This window comes from Lepidochelys olivacea (assembly GCF_965140295.1).
Source record: "Lepidochelys olivacea isolate rLepOli2 genome assembly, chromosome: 16".
NCBI classification, from domain to species: domain Eukaryota; kingdom Metazoa; phylum Chordata; order Testudines; family Cheloniidae; genus Lepidochelys; species Lepidochelys olivacea.
Window position 1 is genome coordinate 6176220 of NC_140426.1, and position 19620 is coordinate 6195839.

Here is a 19620-nt window from a genome sequence, read left to right on the forward strand (position 1 = left end):
ATGCTCAAATAAATTGGTTAGTCTCTAAGGTGCCACAAGTCCTCCTTTTCCTTTTGCGAATACAGACTAACACGGCTGCTACTCTGAAACCTGTCTTCAAGGGAAGTTATGTACTATTTATATTCTTCCCCAAGAGCTCTCACTTGAGAAGTCCCACAAGACAGAAGGGAATGGCAAAGGGCCTGCAGACACCACCCAGAAGCTTCTTGGGGGTGGTGAACTCTGCTTCATGAAGACATTATAAAAAGTTGTTCAAACTTACTTTTTAAATGCCCTGCCCCTCAGATTTCTCACACAACAGGTAGTTTTAAAGTTGCTTTTCGAATTCCACCATTAGAATCTGGATTTGGGGATGATTATGAAAGGAGATAATAAATTATTTCCATAAATATTCAGGTAGAACTCCCAAGTTCTGCAAATTGAGGCCCCTGATAATCAGACCTGAAGAGAGTTACATTCCAAATTGAGCAGGGGAGAGAACAACAGGCTTCCCCCTGGAGCTGCCGTCCATGAACCCTGGAAATGAATGTGACAGAGGGCTGTGGCTCCCAGGGAAGAGCAGAGCCCAAAGATGATACTTTTTCAGAGGCACACCCACATTTCTGGCCTTAAGGTTGGGAGCCCACATATGATTAGCTGCCAGTCCTGCACTGTCCCACGTTTCTTTTGGCACATGCCAATTTCAGGTCCTCTCTCCATCCTGCTTGGAGGAGGTTGGCAAAGGGCACCAAATCCCTACCACCAACACGGCTGGGAGGCTCCTGGGGAAATTGCTGCTTTCTGTGGTTTTCAAAAAAGTAGTCCCTGGTTTTTAATTATTTATTTATTTGTTTCCCGGAGCTCAGAGGAACCCACCGCTGCCTTCCTCCCACCGAAAAATAATCCTCTGAATTTCGGAAAGTGCCAGCCCCGAGAGCCCGCTGCTGCGTGGGGACCCCCTGCGGCTGGGCCCTGCGGCTGGGCTCACAGTCCAGCGCCTTGCGAAGTTGGAGCGGATCTTCCCGAACGTGGCATGGGCAGCAGCGAGCCGCCCCGGGGCTGAGGGTGCCAAGCCCGGGGCAGCGCCAGGGGCCCTAGCGCGGCAGGCTGCGGCGGCGGCGTCCTGGGCTGGGCATGGAGGGGCGGAGAGGGCAGCGCCGCGGGTCCTGCAGCGCTCAGCTCGGCCAGACTCAGCCCCCTGCTCCTGCTGCTGCTTGATCTGAGTGCGCTGAGGCTGGAGCTGCCCCCAGAGCGGCTGTGATGGCGGCCGCGCGGGCTCCGCACCGGGACTCGCCCTGCCCGCAGCAGCGCCCTCGCTGAAGGCGGCGGCGGCGGCGGCGGCCCGCGCCCCGGGGGAAGGGGGGCTGCAGCAGCCCGGCGAGCCGCCCACCCGCGCCGCGGGCATCGCCCCCGCTCGCGTCCCTCCCGGCCCCGCAGGGCGGAAAGGCGGCGGCGGCGGCGGCGGCATTGTGAAGCGCGCCGCGGATCGCAGGCCCGGGAGCAGCGGGGCTCCCGCCCGCCCGAGCCCGATGAGCCAGCCGGACAGCGGCGCCCCGGAGCCGGCGGCGGCGGCGGCGGCGCCGCCGGGAGAGCAGGTAAGGGCGGCCGGCGCGGGCAGCCCCGGGGGGACGGCCGCTGGGCGCGGGCGGCCGCGGGGCTCGGCGCGGGGTGCCCGGCTCTGCCCGCCGCCCGGCCCTGGCCGGCGCCGGGAACAAAGCGGCGCCGAGCGGCCATGTCAGCTCGGACCGCCAGCGCAACGGCCCGCGAGGCGCCCCGAGCGGGGCCCCGCCGGCCCCGGCCCCCGCTCCCCGCTCGGCCCCCGGCTCCCCGCTTTTAGGCCCTTTCTCGTTCTCGGGGCTTTGCTTTTTTTCTTCTTTTTTTTCTCTCTAATTTTTCCTCCAAACGGTCGTGTTTTTTTTTTTTCCATTAAAACGGCGCCACCTAGGGGAGACTATTTCGTAAATAAAAAAGAAATTAAAATTGAAAAAAGAGGAAATATTTGCTATTTCTTATTTTTTAAAAAGTTTGAATGGCAAGAATTTGCCGGGGATTTGAGGGCAGAACGTTTTGCCTGCCCGCAGGCCCGCTGGTTGGGTGGGCTGGGCTCGTAGGAACAAATTTTGTGTTTTTTGAAGCAAAGCCCTGTTAATATGTAAATGAAAATTAAGCTGGAATTTGGACGAATTCAGGTTTTTTCCTGTTTTGGAAGAAAATATTAGTGTGAAACCGCGACTGCTTGAGAATGAATCTAATTTAAGTTTTAGACAAGCATATATCAATCAACTGCAATAAAATATTACTTTGGGGAAAGTAGGAGAATTGCTGTTATGAAGCAATTATGAATTGTGCTTCATTGTAATTTTGAACTTGCTCTCATAGTGTGGCACGGTTGATTTTGGTGTTTTGTAATATTTAAAGTTAGTTGTCTTAAATAAGGAAGAAATTAAAAAAAAATAGAAATTTTTCTGTGGACACACCCAAATTTTTTTTTTTTTTTTTTTGGTGATTTTGGATTTCATGCAAAAATGCTTTTAAACAATAAGGTTCTACACACAGATCAGAAAAACAGGAGGGAAAGCAAAATTAAGAGTAGAATATCAGTTTTGGTTTTGAATTTCTTGGTTTTTCTGGTGGTTTGTCCTGGTATAATTAAAACATAGTTTCCAGTCATTTAATTTCCTACTTCTTCTTTTGTAAAGATAAAAAATTTCCATAGTAGGTTTTTTACACATATACTGAAACTATTTCAGATACTGTGGATCATATAAATGTAGTATTACATAGGTTTATTGTAAAATCTGCTTTGATAATAGAAATTTGCATAATTAACATTATTATGAGCAAAATTAACTGTAGATTTGAATATTGTAATTTTTAATAAAACTAAAGTAGCTAAAAAGGGCGCTGCCATGATATTTTCCATAATTTTAAAAATCCTTTTCACTTCTCTGTTTATAATCCTTCTGGAGTTTGAGATTGAAACCTTTCCGTAATTAATGTTTTCATAGTGTTGTGCACGCATTTTGTTATCATAAGGTTGCCTGCAAGTAGTGGACTACACACACTGGTTTGTTATTGTAGGGTTGCCCTTGAATACTGGGTTGTTGGTATTGATCTTTTAAAAATAAACAACAAAAGAGCACTGAAGCTTTCATTGTTTCAACAAAAGCACATAGAAATGATATACATGGCCTTTGCATTACAAAAGAGAGTGTGGAAGATCAGGTCAACATTTGAGTCTCACCAACCTTGACACAGCCTCCTCTCTAAAATGGGGACAAAATAGCAAGATGGCTGGCTCCACAGCTGCAGCATTTAATTTGAAAAGAACATTTTTGAATTTTGAACACAAGTTTCTGCAACTTGTGCTTCCACACTCCAATAACTTAAATTTAGCCCCCCCCCCTTAAATTAAATTTCAATCTGGAATGAATTTTTCTGAAATGAATTTTCAAATTTGAATTTAACCCCCTAAAATGTGTTTGGTGCTCTGATTGTTTCACTGTTACTTGATATTCACTTGAAATTAAAGTCTGGACTTCCTGATAAATGCAGGGAGAAGGATCTATTTTTCACCCTGTTCTCATTTATTGAGTTGATGGAAAGACTTGTAAAGCAGGAAAAGTGTTGGGTGGAGGAGAAAATATTCAGAAATACAACTTTATATTTTTACTTTTGCATTTATCTCCAGAAAAAAGACACACCCTCTTCCTGAATTTTTTTCAGCAGGTATAGACTAAAGTACCGTAGTCATTAACAAATAGTGTCACAAACAGACTGGAGTGTCATGTGGTAGAAATTATACACAGTGCATTAAATTGGATTAAACAATCCTTGTCAATATTTTGTTCATGGTTTCATTCAAAAGCCTTAAAGGTGGTAGCTTTTCCAAACTCATATCCTGCAAGAATTTTTTTAATTGAACTGCACACTATAACTTCAGCTTAAGTCTAAGAGTATTCCAAAATATTTTTGAAGATTCATGAATTTAATTCTTTTTTCCAAGAGGAGATTTTTTGACGCTTCTCTTTTTTTTCCCCCTGCTCTGCCGAGCCCCACATCCTCACCCTAAAATCTTGGGAGAAGCCCTGATGATTGGTGTATTTTAGGCCGGGGATGTAATAAATGGATCGCTACATTATTTTGATTATGAATAGTGGCATATATTCAGTTACAGTACATAAGAGGTTCTGTTGCCTTGTGTTTTACATTTATGTCTTAGAAGTTTATAATGATCAAAAATATAGGACTTGAAACTTCAAGTCCTATATTTTTGATCTCTACATGTACTAAACTGCTAATGCATATAGATATTTAAAATATGTGTAACCCATTTCCTCTGCAGAGATTGAAAATGCAATAGCACTAGATTGCAAGTTGCGGGGATGCCGTTGTACTGTAGGTGTGTGTACTGTAACCTTTACAACCTTTAACTGTGTGCGTATCGGTTTCCTTTAAACAATGGCTTCCATTGTATCTTTTGCTGGTGGTGAAGGCTATAGTTTAGGTTATACTAGAATTCTCAACCTTAACCTATTTTGCATATGCTCTTACATTCTGGAGAAAACCTTCTCGGCTGAAATTTCAAAGGGAACTTTTTTTCTGGAAAGTTGAGCAAAATTTGTTTGCCTATTTTTGAGTTATGTGACAGTGGAAAAGAAAAGAAACTGCTGTAAATAGATTTCAAAACCTAATTTTTGTAGCATAAATTACAGAAAGACTGTACTTTGGAAGTGGAAATTTTCCAGGAACCTAGTCCTCAGTCAGGGGGACAAACATAAATAAAATAATGGCGTGTTAAATGATAAATAATTTTTGCATAAGCACAGTATGAAATTTAATTATTACATTATTTCCAGTATTATAGAATCATTTAAATACATAATATTTTCCTAATATATTTGGTTATGTAGGTGTAGTTTCACTGCTGTGTTGACGTGTAATTAAATTTTGGATTATGCAAGTGTGTCAGAGAAATCAATAGAAACCAGTGTTCTAAAAAGATTTTCCTTTTTTTTAACTTAATGTAAGTTTTTGTATTATTTAGGGTACAGTCTTTGGACTCAGTTCTAGAAGTCCTCGGCATGTAGAATGCTCACTGAAGTCATTGGAAGCTGTGCACATAGAGGGGTTTGCAGGACTGGGCCTTTCAATCCTCAAATGTCAATAAATTCCAAAGTAAGGGTTCTCGCAGTAACCATAATTCCCTCATATGGTGCATAGGACTCAATACTGCCATTATATTAATACATATAGATCCTCTTGGATTCAACTGGAATAGTGTGTGCATATTTTTAAGATAGGGTGATTGCATAGGCCCCAATCCTGCAGATATTTATGCATGTGTTTAACTTTATGTATGCAAATATTCCTGTTGGCTTCAGTGAGACTACTCAGATTCATAGATTCTGTGGCCAGAAAGGACCATTGTGATCATCTGATTTGGCCTCCTGTATATGACAGACCACAGAACTTCCTCAGAAATAATTCCTAGAACAGATCTTTAGAAGAACACCCAATCTCTTGATTTAAATATTGTCAGTGATGGAGAATCCACCACTATCCATGGTAGATTGTTCCATGATTAATTACTATCACTGTTACAAATTTATGCCTTTTTTTCAAGTCTGAATTTGTCTAGCTTCAACGTCCAGAATTGTGTTACACCTTTCTGTTCCAGAGTGAAGAGCCCATTATTAAATATTTGTTCCCCATGTAGGTACTTATAGACTGTAATCAAGTCACCGTGTATCCTGCTTGTTATTAAACTAACTAGACTGAGCTCTTTGAGTCTATTAATATGAGGCATGTTTTCTAATCCTTTAATCATTCTTGTTGATCTTCTCTGAATCCTCTACAATTTATCAATATCCTTTTTGAATTGTGAGCAGTAGAACTGGATGCAGTATTCCAGCAGTGGTCGCACCAGTGCCAAATACAGGGTAAAATAACATCTCTACTCCTGCCTGAGATTCCCCTGTTGATGCATCCAAGGATTGCATTAGCCCTTTTGGCCACAGTGTTGCACTGGGAACTCAGGTTCAGCAGATTATCCACCCCCAGACCCTCCCTCTCCTCCCCCCCTCCCTGAAAAAAACCCCCAAAACCAAAACAACCCACCCCCAATCATTTTTTATAGAGCCACTGCTTCCTAGGATAGAGTTCCTGCCAGTATGGCCTACATTCTTTGTTCCTAGATGTACATATTTACATTTACCTGTATTAGAACACACGTTGTTTGCTTGTGCCCAGTTTATCAAGCAATCCAGATCTCTCTGGCTCAGTGATCTGTCCTCATTGTTATTTACCAGTCGCTCAAATTTTATGTCATTTGAGAACTTTATCAGTGTTGGGTTTGTTTACTTCGAGGTCATTGATAAAAATTCAAAATAGCGTAGCGTCAAGAACCAATCCCTGCGGCAATCATCTGGAAACACATCCGTTCGATTATGGTTACCTGTTTATAATTCTATTTGAGACTATCAGCTAGCCTGATTTTAATCCATTTAATGTGTGCCATGTTAATTTTATATCTTTCTAGTTTTTTAATCAAACTGTCATGTGGTACCAATTCAAATGCCTTATAAAAGCCTAAGAGTATTACATCAACACTATTATCTTTATCAACCAAACTTGTAAGACTCATAAAAAATACCAAGTTAGATTGACAGGATCTATTTTCCATAAACCTATGTTGATTGTTATTAAGTATATTACCCTCTTTTAATTCTTTATTAATCAAGTCCCATATCAGCCACTCCATTATCTTGCCTGGGATCACTGTCAGAGTGGCAGGCCTGTAATTACCTGGGTCATACTGCTTACCCTTTTTAAATATTGGCACCACATTAATTTTCTTCCAGTCTTTTGGAACTTCCCCCGAGTGCCAAGAGTTATTGAAAATAAAATCCAGTTCTTTTAAAACTCTTGGATGCAAATTATCCAGACCTGCTGATTTAAAAATGTCAGACTTTAATAGGGTTAGAATTCAAAATGACTTTGACAAATTGGAGAATTGGTCTGAAATCAACAAGATGAAATTCAATAAATACAAATGCAAAATAGTGCACTTAGGAAGGAAAAATTAAATGTACAAATACAAAATGGGGAATAAGTGGCTAGGCAGTAATACTGCTGAAAAGGATCTGGGGATTATAGTGGATCAGAAATTGAATATGTGCCAGTGCTGATCAGGCCTCCGCTGGAGTACTGTGTCCAGTTCTGGGTATCATACTTTAGGAAAGATGTGGATTAACTGGAGAGAGTCCAGAGGAGAGCAAGAAAATTATAAAAGGTTTAGAAAACCTGACTCATGAGGAGAGGTTAAAAAAACTTGGCATGTTTAGCCTTGAGAAAAGATGAGTGATGGGGTAATTGATAAATCTTCAAATATGTTAAGGGCTGTTATAAAGAAGACAGTGATCAATTGTTCTCGATGTCCACTGAAGGTAGGACAAGAAGTAATGGGCTTAATCTGCGGCAAAGGAGATTTAGGTTAGATATTAGGAAAAAGTTTCTAATGATAGGGATAGTTAAGCATTGGAATAGGTTTCCAAGGGAGGCATGGAATCCCTATCACTAGAGGTTTTTAGAAACAGAATAGACAAACACCTGCTGGGTGGTCTAGGTTTACTTGGTGCTGCCTTAGTACAGGGGCTGGATTAGATGACCTCTTGAGGTCCATTCCAGCTCTACATTTCTATGAATCTGTGATTCTATAATGCAAAGTGTGCTGGGACCTGAAAAGAACAAAACATGATACCTGCACCAAGGATCTTAAAATCTAAAGGTCTGGTCCTGTAATTAGTAACTTACGGATGTGTAGTTATTCACACATAAAGTCATATTTAATTTAATGAGCCTCTGTGAGAGTGACCGTAGGTCAGGCCTTTAGTAAAGACATAAAAATTATCATAAAAAGATGGAAATTTGGGCAATGGAGGAGGATGAGAGAATGAATAATATTTGTTATGAATGTCATCTGATGGGCTTGGGGTGGTTTTTTAATCATGTGAAGTTCTGGCTAGTATGAGGTATTATCTTTTACGTTTCTTAAAATTCTGAGTAATTGAAACTAATCTTAATGTTACAATAATTTAAAAATATTGTACTACTGAATATGTCCATAGTGAACTGGTTCAATCATACTGCATTTTTGGGAAGAAGTTTCTGATTTTTAATATTTTATGGATTAATTGCTAATCATCTGCCTCCTTTTTGTTTTAGATTTGTTTCTTGAGTGTCTCTTGATTATTTTGTACTATGTGAATCCAATTTAGTGGTTAACTAGTATGGAAAGTACATCTGGATGTGTTGACTTTGTACTAACAAACATTGATTTGTTGGGGTAAGGGAATAGAAATGAATGAGGCTGTTTATCATGTACAGTATGTGAGTGATAACCCTTTTGGAATAAGCTATCCTTGTTCCTTCCATTGATGGGGAAACTGATTCCCTGCCCCTTTAGCCAATCAGATGGGCGTTGCATTTTTCAGCCATAACACAAGTAGAGGGGAGACAAAGACAATAGAAGCAGCCAGTTTGCATGAGTTGCATGGTAAAGGTTTTGATTATGCCTTTTCTAAGCAGGGTACAGATGACTTACATCTACCTAGTCGAGGCATTGATAAGAACATGAGTGGAATAAAGTTACAGTAGGAAGTAAGGGAGTCAAAAAGGATTTAAGATTTTATGTTCAGATAATGGAGTTGTTCAACACTGGGAAATAATTGAGAAACTGTGGATACAATAAGACCAATGTAAGTAATGGGGTTATATGACTTGGTGGGGAACTTCTGTGGGCTGCTCATTTTGTTCCAGGACTGAGCAATCCAGGACAACAGCTGCTTTTCTATGGGGGGAAAAGGAAGGAGACCATCCCTCTCCCAGTCTGTTATCTAAGGAAGCCTGGAGTGAGCCTGTAGTACTGTATTTCGGTATTTAGGTGAGTCAGATGAGATACCACCTTCCCTGGACACGTGCACGATGTGTAATGTTTTTCTGGCATCTTTGACTGGCAGGTTCATAAAGGAGCTCTTGAGGAAGGACTAAAGGAGGACACCCAGTCAGTGCCTTTTACAAGGGTTGGAATGTGGGGGAAAAGGGACTATTTCTGAAGTGGGGTGGGTAGTGATAGCACTGGGCACGTGCTGCAGACCTGTGAAATACAATCATAAGGGATGGAGCAGAGAATGAGATCCTTCCAGGTGGTCTTGTTTAATTATTTTATATGATGCTAGTCAGTGCACTGTAATTATGTATGTAGCTAATTAGGTAAACAATCATTTCTCATCTTTTAGCGTTAGCATGAGACTCACCTATTTGACCAGGTTTTTCATAAGTGTTAGATCACTTTCCCCTATCATTGTCAGTACAGGGGTATTGGAACAATTTATATGTATACTGGAATGCGTTACCTAGGGAGGTGGTGGAATCTCCTTCCTTTGAGGTTTTTAAGGTCAGGCTTGACAAAGCCCTGGCTGGGATGATTTAGTTGGGGATTGGTAGACAAGCCCTAAGTTAGAACCTTTGTTAGAACCAGGATACGTCTTCACTGCAAAAAGAAAAAGGTGTGTTCCTAGGGACCGAATGGCTAGGCAGCAGTTCTGCAGAAAAGGACCTAGGGGTGACAGTGGACGAGAAGCTGGATATGAGTCAGCAGTGTGCCCTTGTTGCCAAGAAGGCCAATGGCATTTTGGGATGTATAAGTAGGGGCATAGCGAGCAGATCGAGGGACGTGATCGTTCCCCTCTATTCGACATTGGTGAGGCCTCATCTGGAGTACTGTGTCCAGTTTTGGGCCCCACACTTCAAGAAGGATGTGGATAAATTGGAGAGAGTCCAGCGAAGGGCAACAAAAATGATTAGGGGACTGGAACACATGAGTTATGAGGAGAGGCTGAGGGAGCTGGGATTGTTTAGCCTGCAGAAGAGAAGAATGAGGGGGGATTTGATAGCTGCTTTCAACTACCTGGAAGGGGGTTCCAAAGAGGATGGCTCTAGACTGTTCTCAATGGTAGCAGATGACAGAACGAGGAGTAATGGTCTCAAGTTGCAGTGGGGGAGGTTTAGATTGGATATTAGGAAAAACTTTTTCACTAAGAAGGTGTTGAAACACTGGAATGCGTTACCTAGGGAGGTTGTAGAATCTCCTTCCTTAGAGGTTTTTAAGGTCAGGCTTGACAAAGCCCTGGCTGGGATGATTTAACTGGGAATTGGTCCTGCTTTGAGCAGGGGGTTGGACTAGATGACCTCCTGAGGTCCCTTCCAATCCTGATATTCTATGATTCTATGATTCTAATTCAGGTCAAAACATAAATAGCAGCGAAGACGTGGCAGGTTTGGGTTCCTAGCTCAAGTTCAACTTGCTTTGTTCCCTCTCCTAATTTTTTATCCAAGTCAGATAATGTGGGTTAGCTCACCCAAGTTGAGATCATGCTTTTTTTTTTTCTTGTTAACAGTTAAGATGTCCCATATGTTGGTCTAACTTACCCTCTGAAGATCCTTCAGCTTCTGTCTCCTCTGGGTGTAAGGGCTTGTCTAGAAAAATAGCATACAGCAAGCTGAGGTATGACTCTTCAGTGCCGTGGTGTGCTGTGCTAGCTGTCTGCATGGACCCTGCTCTCAAACACCAAGTTCCTGGGTGTGCATTAACCTGCATTTTGTGAAAACACACTGGGGTACTTCTAGTGCGCAATAGGAAGGTTCACACTATCAGTTGCTGTGTGGCAAGCTAGGGTGCTGTAGATTTACATCTCAGCTTGCTGCACACTCACTGTTCATCTAGAAAATCCTTATATTATGCTGATTTAGACTTTCTTTTTCAATGTCTGATTGCCAGAAGCTGGGAGTGGACGACAGGATAGGTCACTCAGTGATTGCCTGTTCTTTTCATTTCCTCTGAATGATCTGGCATTGACCACTGTCAGAAGACAGGATACTGGGCTAGATGGACCATTGGTCTGACCCAGTATGGCTGTTCTTATGTTCTTAACATGGAACAAAAGTTTGGGAGAATGCAGCCTAACCTTTACAAACTTGTTAATGATCTTGACTTAATTGGCAATCAGTTAATGAGGTAAAAACTGTAGTGTAGAAAAACCATTACACATTGGTGAAGTGGATGTAAGTAGGTCAAAGGAGTCTCAGGCCAGGTCTAGACTAGAAACTTTTGCTGGTATAGCAATGTCTATAGGATTTTGGTTTTTTTCCTCCCAAAATTTCTGTATCAGCAAAAGCCCTTTTGGTTATTTGAAGTGTTGTAATTTACCCCACTGCAAATTGTTGTATCACATCAGAATTTGGCCCAGTAATTAAAATCTATATCTGAGCCTGAAAAATGACTGGATATTTTAAATATCCTTTTACTGGGTTTACAAGGGATAGAGGAAAATAAAGCAGTGCGAATAGGCGATGGAAGCTATTAGTTCTGCAGAGAAATGTTATAAATATTTGGGATGGCATAGCAGAGAGTCTGGACATATAAATGAAGAATAATAATAAAGGTAGCCAGGGGATTCTGGGATCTTGCTGTAGGCCTTCAGGGCAGTTAGAGAAAGTAGATCTGGAAGTCTCTTTTCAGACAAACAAGGTGTGTGTGTGTGTTGTGTGTGTGTGTAGATAGATGGATAAAAGCTACAGCTTTTATCATGGGAGATTTTAGTGTATCTGCTATTGACTTAGAACTGTTCAAAGACTAAGAGGGAAGAAGGTTCTTTGAGGTAGAGCAGGTTTTTCCTTAAACAGTTTGCTGAGCATCTTTTATAATCAAAAGCTGTTCTTGATAAAAACAGATTTGATTTTAAACATTAACTTTAACAAAATTTTTAAATTTACACAAGTTAAGAGGCAAGGTACTGTACATCTGGGGTTTGGCTTGGGTTATGGGGGATTGCAAGTATCGGTTGCAAGGTTCACAAGGTACATACATATCACATAACCAGCATATATCCAGATTGGGGTGTGGGAGTTTTTAAAGCATCAGTGGATAAATGGACTTGGGTAGGCACCCATGCAGTGTATTAAGAGTCCAAGTCAGTATTGGTGTAGAGAATAAGTACACGGGTGGGGTGCGTCCCTCGGTTTGTCAGGGAAGGAAGTGGGTTATTTCCCTGGTCGGTGTTCTCGGTTACTCAACCTGGTACTACAATATGAGATTGTCCTGGTAGCGGGGGTCATAAAACCATATTTTCAGGCATGGTTTGTAAAGTTTGCTCTAAAAAAATATTGTTGGCTCAAATTTAGATTCAGCCTGGGAGGAAATTAAAAAAAAAAATCCATATTGGCTTATTTTTTACTTAGTGGTTATGTGTACTCACACTCCAGTATCTTAAAAAAATGAATTTGTTTTAAAAATAAATGTTTTAAAGTTCCTTCAAATAGGCATTTTAAAATTATTTAGGTCTAATATGTTAAGTTATATTTATTAAAAAAATCATTATTAATGGAAATACTTTATTAATTTTTTAAATCACAAGTTTATTAAACCTCCTCTTTCAAAGCTTTGAAACCAAAATCAACAGCATTCTATTAGTGCATGAGAAGTAGTATGGGAAACTGACGTAAAAACAGAAATGAAATTAATAGATTCATAGATATTATTAAGGTCAGAAGGGACCATCATGATCATCTAGTCAGACCTCCTGCACAACGCAGACCACAGAATCTCACCCACTCACTCCTGCGATAAACCTCTCACCTATGTCTGAGCTACTGAAGTCCTCAAATCATGGTTTAAAGACTTCAAGGTGCAGAGAATCCTCCAGCAAGTGACCCGTGCCCCATGCTACAGAGGAAGGCGAAAAACCTCCAGGGCCTCTTCCAATCTGCCCTGGAGGAAAATTCCTTCCCGACCCCAAATATGGCGATCAGCTAAACCCTGAGCATGTGGGCAAGATTCACGAGCCAGATACCCAGGAAAGAATTTTCTGTAGTAACTCAGATCCCACCCCATCTAACATCCCATCACAGGCCATTGGGCCTATTTACCATGAATATTTAAAGATCAGTTAATTGTCAAAATCATGTTATCCCATCATGCCATCTCCTCCATAAACTTATCAAATTTAGTCTTGAAGCCAGATGGATCTTTTGCCTCCACTGCTTCCCTTGGAAGGCTATTCCAGGACTTCACTCCTCTGATGGTTAGAAACCTTCGTCTAATTTCAAGTCTAAACTTCCCGATGGCCAGTTTATATCCATTTGTTCTTGTGTCCACATTGGTACTGAGCTTAAATAATTCCTCTCCCTCTCCGGTATTAATCCCTCTGATATATTTATAGATAGCAATCATTATCTCCCCTCAACCTTCTTTTGGTTAGGCTAAACAAGCCAAGCTCCTTGAGTCTCCTTTCATAAGACAAATTTTCCATTCCTCGGATCATCCTAGTAGCCCTTCTCTGTACCTGTTCCAGTTTGAATTCATCCTTCTTAAACATGGGAGACCAGAACTGCACACAGTATTCCAGATGAGGTCTCACCAGTGCCTTGTATAACGGTACTAAAACCTCCTTATCTCTACTGGAAATACCTCGCCTGATGCATCCCAAGACCACATTAGCTTTTTTCACGGCCACATCACATTGGCAGCTCATAGCCATCCTGTGATCAACCAATACTCCAAGGTCCTTCTCCTCCTCCGTTATTCTAATTGATCATGCTTATAACAGAAATTCTTGTTATTAATCCCTAAATGCATGACCTTACACTTCTCACTATTAAATTTCATCCTATTACTATTACTCCAGTTTACAAGGTCATCCAGATCTTCCTGTATGATATCCCGGTCTCTCTCTAAATTGGCAATACCTCCCAGCTTTGTATCATCCATAAACTTAATTAGCACTCTCCCACTTTTTGTGCTGAGGTCAGTAATAAAAAGATTAAATAAGATTGGTCCCAAAACTGATTCCTGAGGAACTCCACTGGTAACCTCCCTACAGCCTGACAGATCATCTTTCAGTATGACCCACTGTAGTCTCCAAAATAAATAAAAATAAATCTGCGACTAGGGTTTTTGATTTCAAAAGGGCTGACTTTCAAAAATTAAGGAAATTAGTTAGGGAAGTGGTTTGGACTGAAGAATTTATGGATCTAAAGGCAGAGGAGGCCTGGGATTACTTTAAGTCAAAGCTGCAGAAGCTATCGGAAGCCTGCATCCCAAAAAAGGGGAAAAAATTCATAGGTAGGAGTTGTAGACCAAGCTGGATGAGTAAGCATCTCAGAGAGGTGATTAAGAAAAAGCAGAAAGTATACAGGGAGTGGAAGATGGGAGGGATCAGGAAGGAAAGCTACCTTATTGAGGTCAGAACATGTAGGGATAAAGTGAGACAGGCTAAAAGTCAAGTAGAGTTGGACCTTGCAAAGGGAATTAAAACCAATAGTAAAAGGTTCTATAACCATATTAATAAGAAGAAAACAAAGAAAGAAGAAGTGGGACCGCTAAACACTGAGGATGGAGTGGAGGTTAAGGATAATCTAGGCTTGGCCCAATATCTAAACAAATACTTTGCCTCAGTCTTTAATAAGACTAATGAGGGTCTTAGGGGTAATGGTAGCATGACAAATGGGAATGAGGATATGGAGGTAGATATTACCATTTCTGAGGTGGAAGCGAAACTCAAACAGCTTAATGGGACTAAATCGAGGGGCCCAGATAATCTTCATCCAAGAATATTAAAGGAGTTGGCACATGAAATTGAACGCCCATTAGCGAGAATTTTTAATGACTCTGTAAACTCAAGGGTTGTACCATATGATTGGAGAATTGCTAACATAGTTCCAATTTTTAAGAAAGGGAAAAAAAGTGATCCGGATAACTGTAGACCTGTTAGTTTGACATTTGTAGTATGCAAGGTCTTGGAAAAAATTTTGAAGGAGAAAGTAGTTAAGGACATTGAGGTCAATGGTAAATGGGACAAAATACAACATGGTTTTACAAAAGGTAGATCGTGCCAAACCAACCTGATCTCCTTCTTTGAGAAGGTAACAGATTTTTTAGACAAAGGAAAAGCAGTGGATCTAATTTACCTAGATTTCAGTAAGGCATTTGATACGGTGTCCCATGGGGAATTATTAGTTAAATTGGAAAAGATGGGGATCAATATGAAAATTAAAAGGTGGATTAGGAATTGGTTAAAAGGGAGACTACAACGGCTCATACTGAAAGGTGAGCTGATAGGCTGGAGGGAGGTTACCAGTGGAGTTCCTCAGGGATCGGTTTTGGGACCAGTCTTATATTTAAATGAAATTGATTAGCTTACTTTCAGTGTCTAACAATAATAAATGGTGAAAAGTAAACTAGGGACTGAACCTACAGACATTAAACCTATGAAATCTCCTTTTGAAGTCAGAGCTTAAAGTTAAGTGCCTGCCTACAGGTTTACAGGATTGTTTTTCTTTGAATTAGATTTAATAATCTAAAGCAGTGGTTCTCAAACTTTTTCATGGTGTCACCCCCTTTAGGTGGGGGAGGGAGTTGGAGAATGAGCCCGCCCTGCCGTGGTGGCTTTTGTCCTGCAAGGCTGGCTGGGCTCAGCTCCTCGGTCCTGGCATTGCAACATGGCCCCGGCACACAGGGTTGTGTTGGATTGCCACTCAGGTTTGGCCTGCCCCCCGTGAATTGAGGGGAGGCTGAGCCAAATGAAGTGAGTGGCACTGTGACCCCATGCATGTGCCAGGAGTTAGGACCCAATGGCCAGAGTGGGGAGCTGAGTGCAGCCAGCCCTGCGGGACAGAAGCTGCTTCAACGGGGATATATCCTGACTTTCTTGTATTTTCTTTCTTCCCCTCCTTTTTTCAACATCTCATGATCCCCTGGAGGTTGTGACCCACAGTTTAGGAAACACTGATCTTAGGTGTGGATATAGTGAAGTCACTTTATTGATTATCATCTTAATGCCTCTTCAGTAGGTATTAGTTATTTAGCTTTTTTGAGGGGGGACTCAAACCCTATAGCAGGGGCGGGCAAACATTTTGGCCTAAGGGCTGCATCGAGTTTCATATGTTATATGGAGGGCCGGTTAGGGGAGGCTGTGCCTCACCAAACAGCCAGGCGTGGCCTAACCCCCACCCCCTATCCAATCCCCCCCGCTTCTCACCCCCTGACGGCCCAGCCAGGACCCCTGCCCAATGCACCCCCCTGCTGTCTGTCCCCTGACCGCCCCCAGACCCCCTGCCCCTAACTGCCTCCTGCCATCCCATCCAACCCCCCACTCTTTCCTGACTGCCCCCCCCGGGACCCCTGCCCCATCCAACACCCCTGCTCCTTGACCACCCCCGGAACCTCTGCCCCAATTGCCCCCCCCCACCCCATCCAACCTTTTCTCTCCTTCTTGACTGCCGCCCCCCCCACCCCATCCAACCTTTTCTCTCCTTCTTGACTGCCACCCCCCCCCCCCCTCGGACCCCTGCCCCATTCAACCACCCTTTCTCCCTATCCGCCCCCAGAACCCCTGCCCCTATTCAACCCCCCTGTTCCCCGCCCTCTGATTGCCCCGACCCCTATCCACACCCCTGCCCCCTGACCACCACCCTGAGCTCCCCTGCCCTTTATCCAACCCGCCCTGCTCCCTGTCCCCAGGAGCTCGCAGCCCTGCTGCCCAGAGCATTGTGCCTGCGGCACAGTGAGCTGAGGCTGCGGGAGAGGGGGGACAGCGGGGGAGGGGCCGGGGGCTAGTCTCCCGGGCCAGGAGCTCAGGGGCTGGTCAGAATGGTCCCGCTGGCCGGATGTGGCCTGCAGGCCATGGTTTGCTCACCGCTGCCCTATAGTAACCATTCCTTTAATCCAAAAGACACATTACAATGATTTCTCATCTAAATATATGTTGTTTAGTGCCGTGTGTGGACTACACAGCATTTTTTTTTTTAAAGTGTGTGAATCTGCCTTGGTAGTTTATAGCTCAGAAACGAAAAAAGTTGCTTGTATCTGGATATGAATCTGCAAGCTGAAGCCTGATGCTTTTTAGTCTATAGTTTGCAAATCATTCATTTTTTTCTGTGTTTGTGACTTTCAGTTTTGGGGGTGTTTTGGGAAGTAGGAGAGTCGTATGATGGATTTTTTTTATCTTTGCATATAATTTTTGAAAATTTTATTGGGAGGCAATGTTGAATTTCCCTGGGCAGTGTAGGTCAGGTGGGTTGACAAGTGAGTGGTGAAAGTTTAATCTGGCAGTGGGGAACTGGCTAGATCTCAGAGTAACAGGTTGGTGCTGTTATCCTATGAGCCCACCCTGTTAGCAGGTGTCATTGATGCTGCTGAGAGATGTTAAAGTAGATTCTGCAGATTCACTTGCTTAGATAATGAGCCACCTCCCCCAGATATGAGAGGTGGTGGGAGTGGCTCTACCATCTAGAGAATGAGTTTGAACTGAACAGTCCTGCATTAGGAATCCTAGAAGCAACCTAGAAAGCTTGGGATGAACTTTGATCTGTTGTTAATAATTTCTTTGTTAAAAAGTGTAATCATGAGGAAGGTTTGTGTTTTGACTTTTTAAGTAATGTTTGTACTGTGTTTTAGAGCTAGTTAAGATAGGCACCTGCTCCCATTTTGTGATGACAAAGCAGAACATTTTAACTTTGGTGGGTGTTTTTACATTTTTCTGATGTATGTACCATTAGTTTGCAAGGTCTACTAAGTTCAGCTTTTTAATGATATTAATAATTGTAATTCTGTGCTCCTCACACTCTCATTGCAAAAATTGTGGTGTTTTTATATTTCAGTAATCAGTTACAAAAGATTCATGTCCCAGTAATTATTTCAAATCACACACAATTTCTGTAGGTCACCACATTCATAACCAAAGAAATTGTGTTCATAAGGTCAAAATATAGCCAAAGGACTTTGTTTCAGGGTTGAAATCAATTAATGGATGGTAGGAATGTAAGGATACAATTTGTATTACTAAACGTAGACTTCCAGAAAGCCTGAAAGATGGTGTTACATAAGTCTGTTGGAACATATTTAGTGGAAATAAAGAATGTTGTCTTTCATAAAAGTCTGGGAAAAAATTACAAGAATAAATAAGGCCCTGATCCTGATCACTTATGCATATCCTTAAATTCTTAAAAAAATTAATGCTATTACCTTTAATTGTATCCTGTTGTTAATTGATATGTCTGTTTGGGGGGGGAAATAGATTTACTGAAGAGGTATATGTTGGTTATCTTAGTGACTTTTGGTTACTGATAGAGTTTTGTACGTAACAGTTATGTTGTGAATATTGGTTTGCATGAAGCTTGTGTTTCTCTCATTTTAGAGAAAATTCTGTGGCCTCCCCATTCCAGCATAAACACTAAAATATTTTGTGATTGTATTTCAGTACTTTCATTACTTTCAGTATTTCAGATTGTATTTCCAGGAAGTTTTTGGAAAGCGTAGGGGACAATTTCCTGGCGCAAGTGCTAGAGGAGCCAACTAGGGGGGGCGCTTTTCTTGACCTGCTGCTCACAAACCGGGTAGAATTAGTGGGGGAAGCAAAAGTGGATGGGAATCTGGGAGGCAGTGACCATGAGTTGGTTGAGTTCAGGATCCTGACGCAGGGAAGAAAGGTAAGCAGCAGGATACGGACCCTGGACTTCAGGAAAGCAGACTTCGACTCCCTCAGGGAACGGATGGCCAGGATCCCCTGGGGGACTAACTTGAAGGGGAAAGGAGTCCAGGAGAGCTGGCTGTATTTCAAGGAATCCCTGTTGAGGTTACAGGGACAAACCATCCCGATGAGTCGAAAGAATAGTAAATATGGCAGGCGACCAGGTTGGCTTAATGGTGAAATCCTAGCGGATCTTAAACATAAAAAAGAAGCTTACAGGAAGTGGAAGGTTGGACATATGACCAGGGAAGAGTATAAAAATATTGCTCGGGCATGTAGGAATGTTATCAGGAGGGCCAAATCGCACCTGGAGCTGCAGCTAGCCAGAGATGTCAAGAGTAACAAGAAGGGTTTCTTCAGGTATGTTGGTAACAAGAAGAAAGCCAAGGAATGTGTGGGCCCCTTTCTGAATGAGGGAGGCAACCTAGTGACAGAGGATGTGGAAAAAGCTAATGTACTCAATGCTTTTTTTGCCTCTGTTTTCACTAACAAGGTCAGCTCCCAGACTGCTGCGCTGGGCATCACAAAATGCGGAAGAGATGGCCAGCCCTCTGTGGAGATAGAGGCGGTTAGGGACTATTTAGAAAAGCTGGACGTGCACAAGTCCATGGGGCCGGACGAGTTGCATCCGAGAGTGCTGAAGGAATTGGCGGCTGTGATTGCAGAGCCATTGGCCATTATCTTTGAAAACTCGTGGCGAACCGGGGAAGTCCCAGATGACTGGAAAAAGGCTAATGTAGTGCCAATCTTTAAAAAAGGGAAGAAGGAAGATCCTGGGAACTACAGGCCAGTCAGCCTCACCTCAGTCCCTGGAAAAATCATGGAGCAGGTCCTCAAAGAATCAATCCTGAAGCACTTGCATGAGAGGAAAGTGATCAGGAACAGCCAGCATGGATTCACCAAGGGAAGGTCATGCCTGACTAATCTAATCGCCTTTTATGATGAGATTACTGGTTCTGTGGATGAAGGGAAAGCAGTGGATGTATTGTTTCTTGACTTTAGCAAAGCTTTTGACACGGTCTCCCATAGTATTCTTGTCAGCAAGTTAAGGAAG

At 42.4% G+C, this 19620-nt stretch overlaps 1 protein-coding gene across 15 annotated transcripts in view; it reads left to right on the top strand.

Annotated features, from left to right (window-relative positions):
* The first annotated feature begins 851 nt into the window (after positions 1 to 851).
* Positions 852 to 19620, top strand: part of ZNF618 (zinc finger protein 618) — a 325181-nt gene continuing 306412 nt past the window's right edge. For all 15 annotated transcript variants that reach the window (XM_084650025.1, XM_084650034.1, XM_084650032.1 and 12 more), the window contains exon 1: positions 852 to 1574. In XM_084650025.1, the coding sequence (XP_084506151.1) occupies positions 1509 to 1574 (66 nt within the window). In that variant the 5' untranslated portion in view covers positions 852 to 1508. The remainder of the gene's footprint in view (positions 1575 to 19620) is intronic.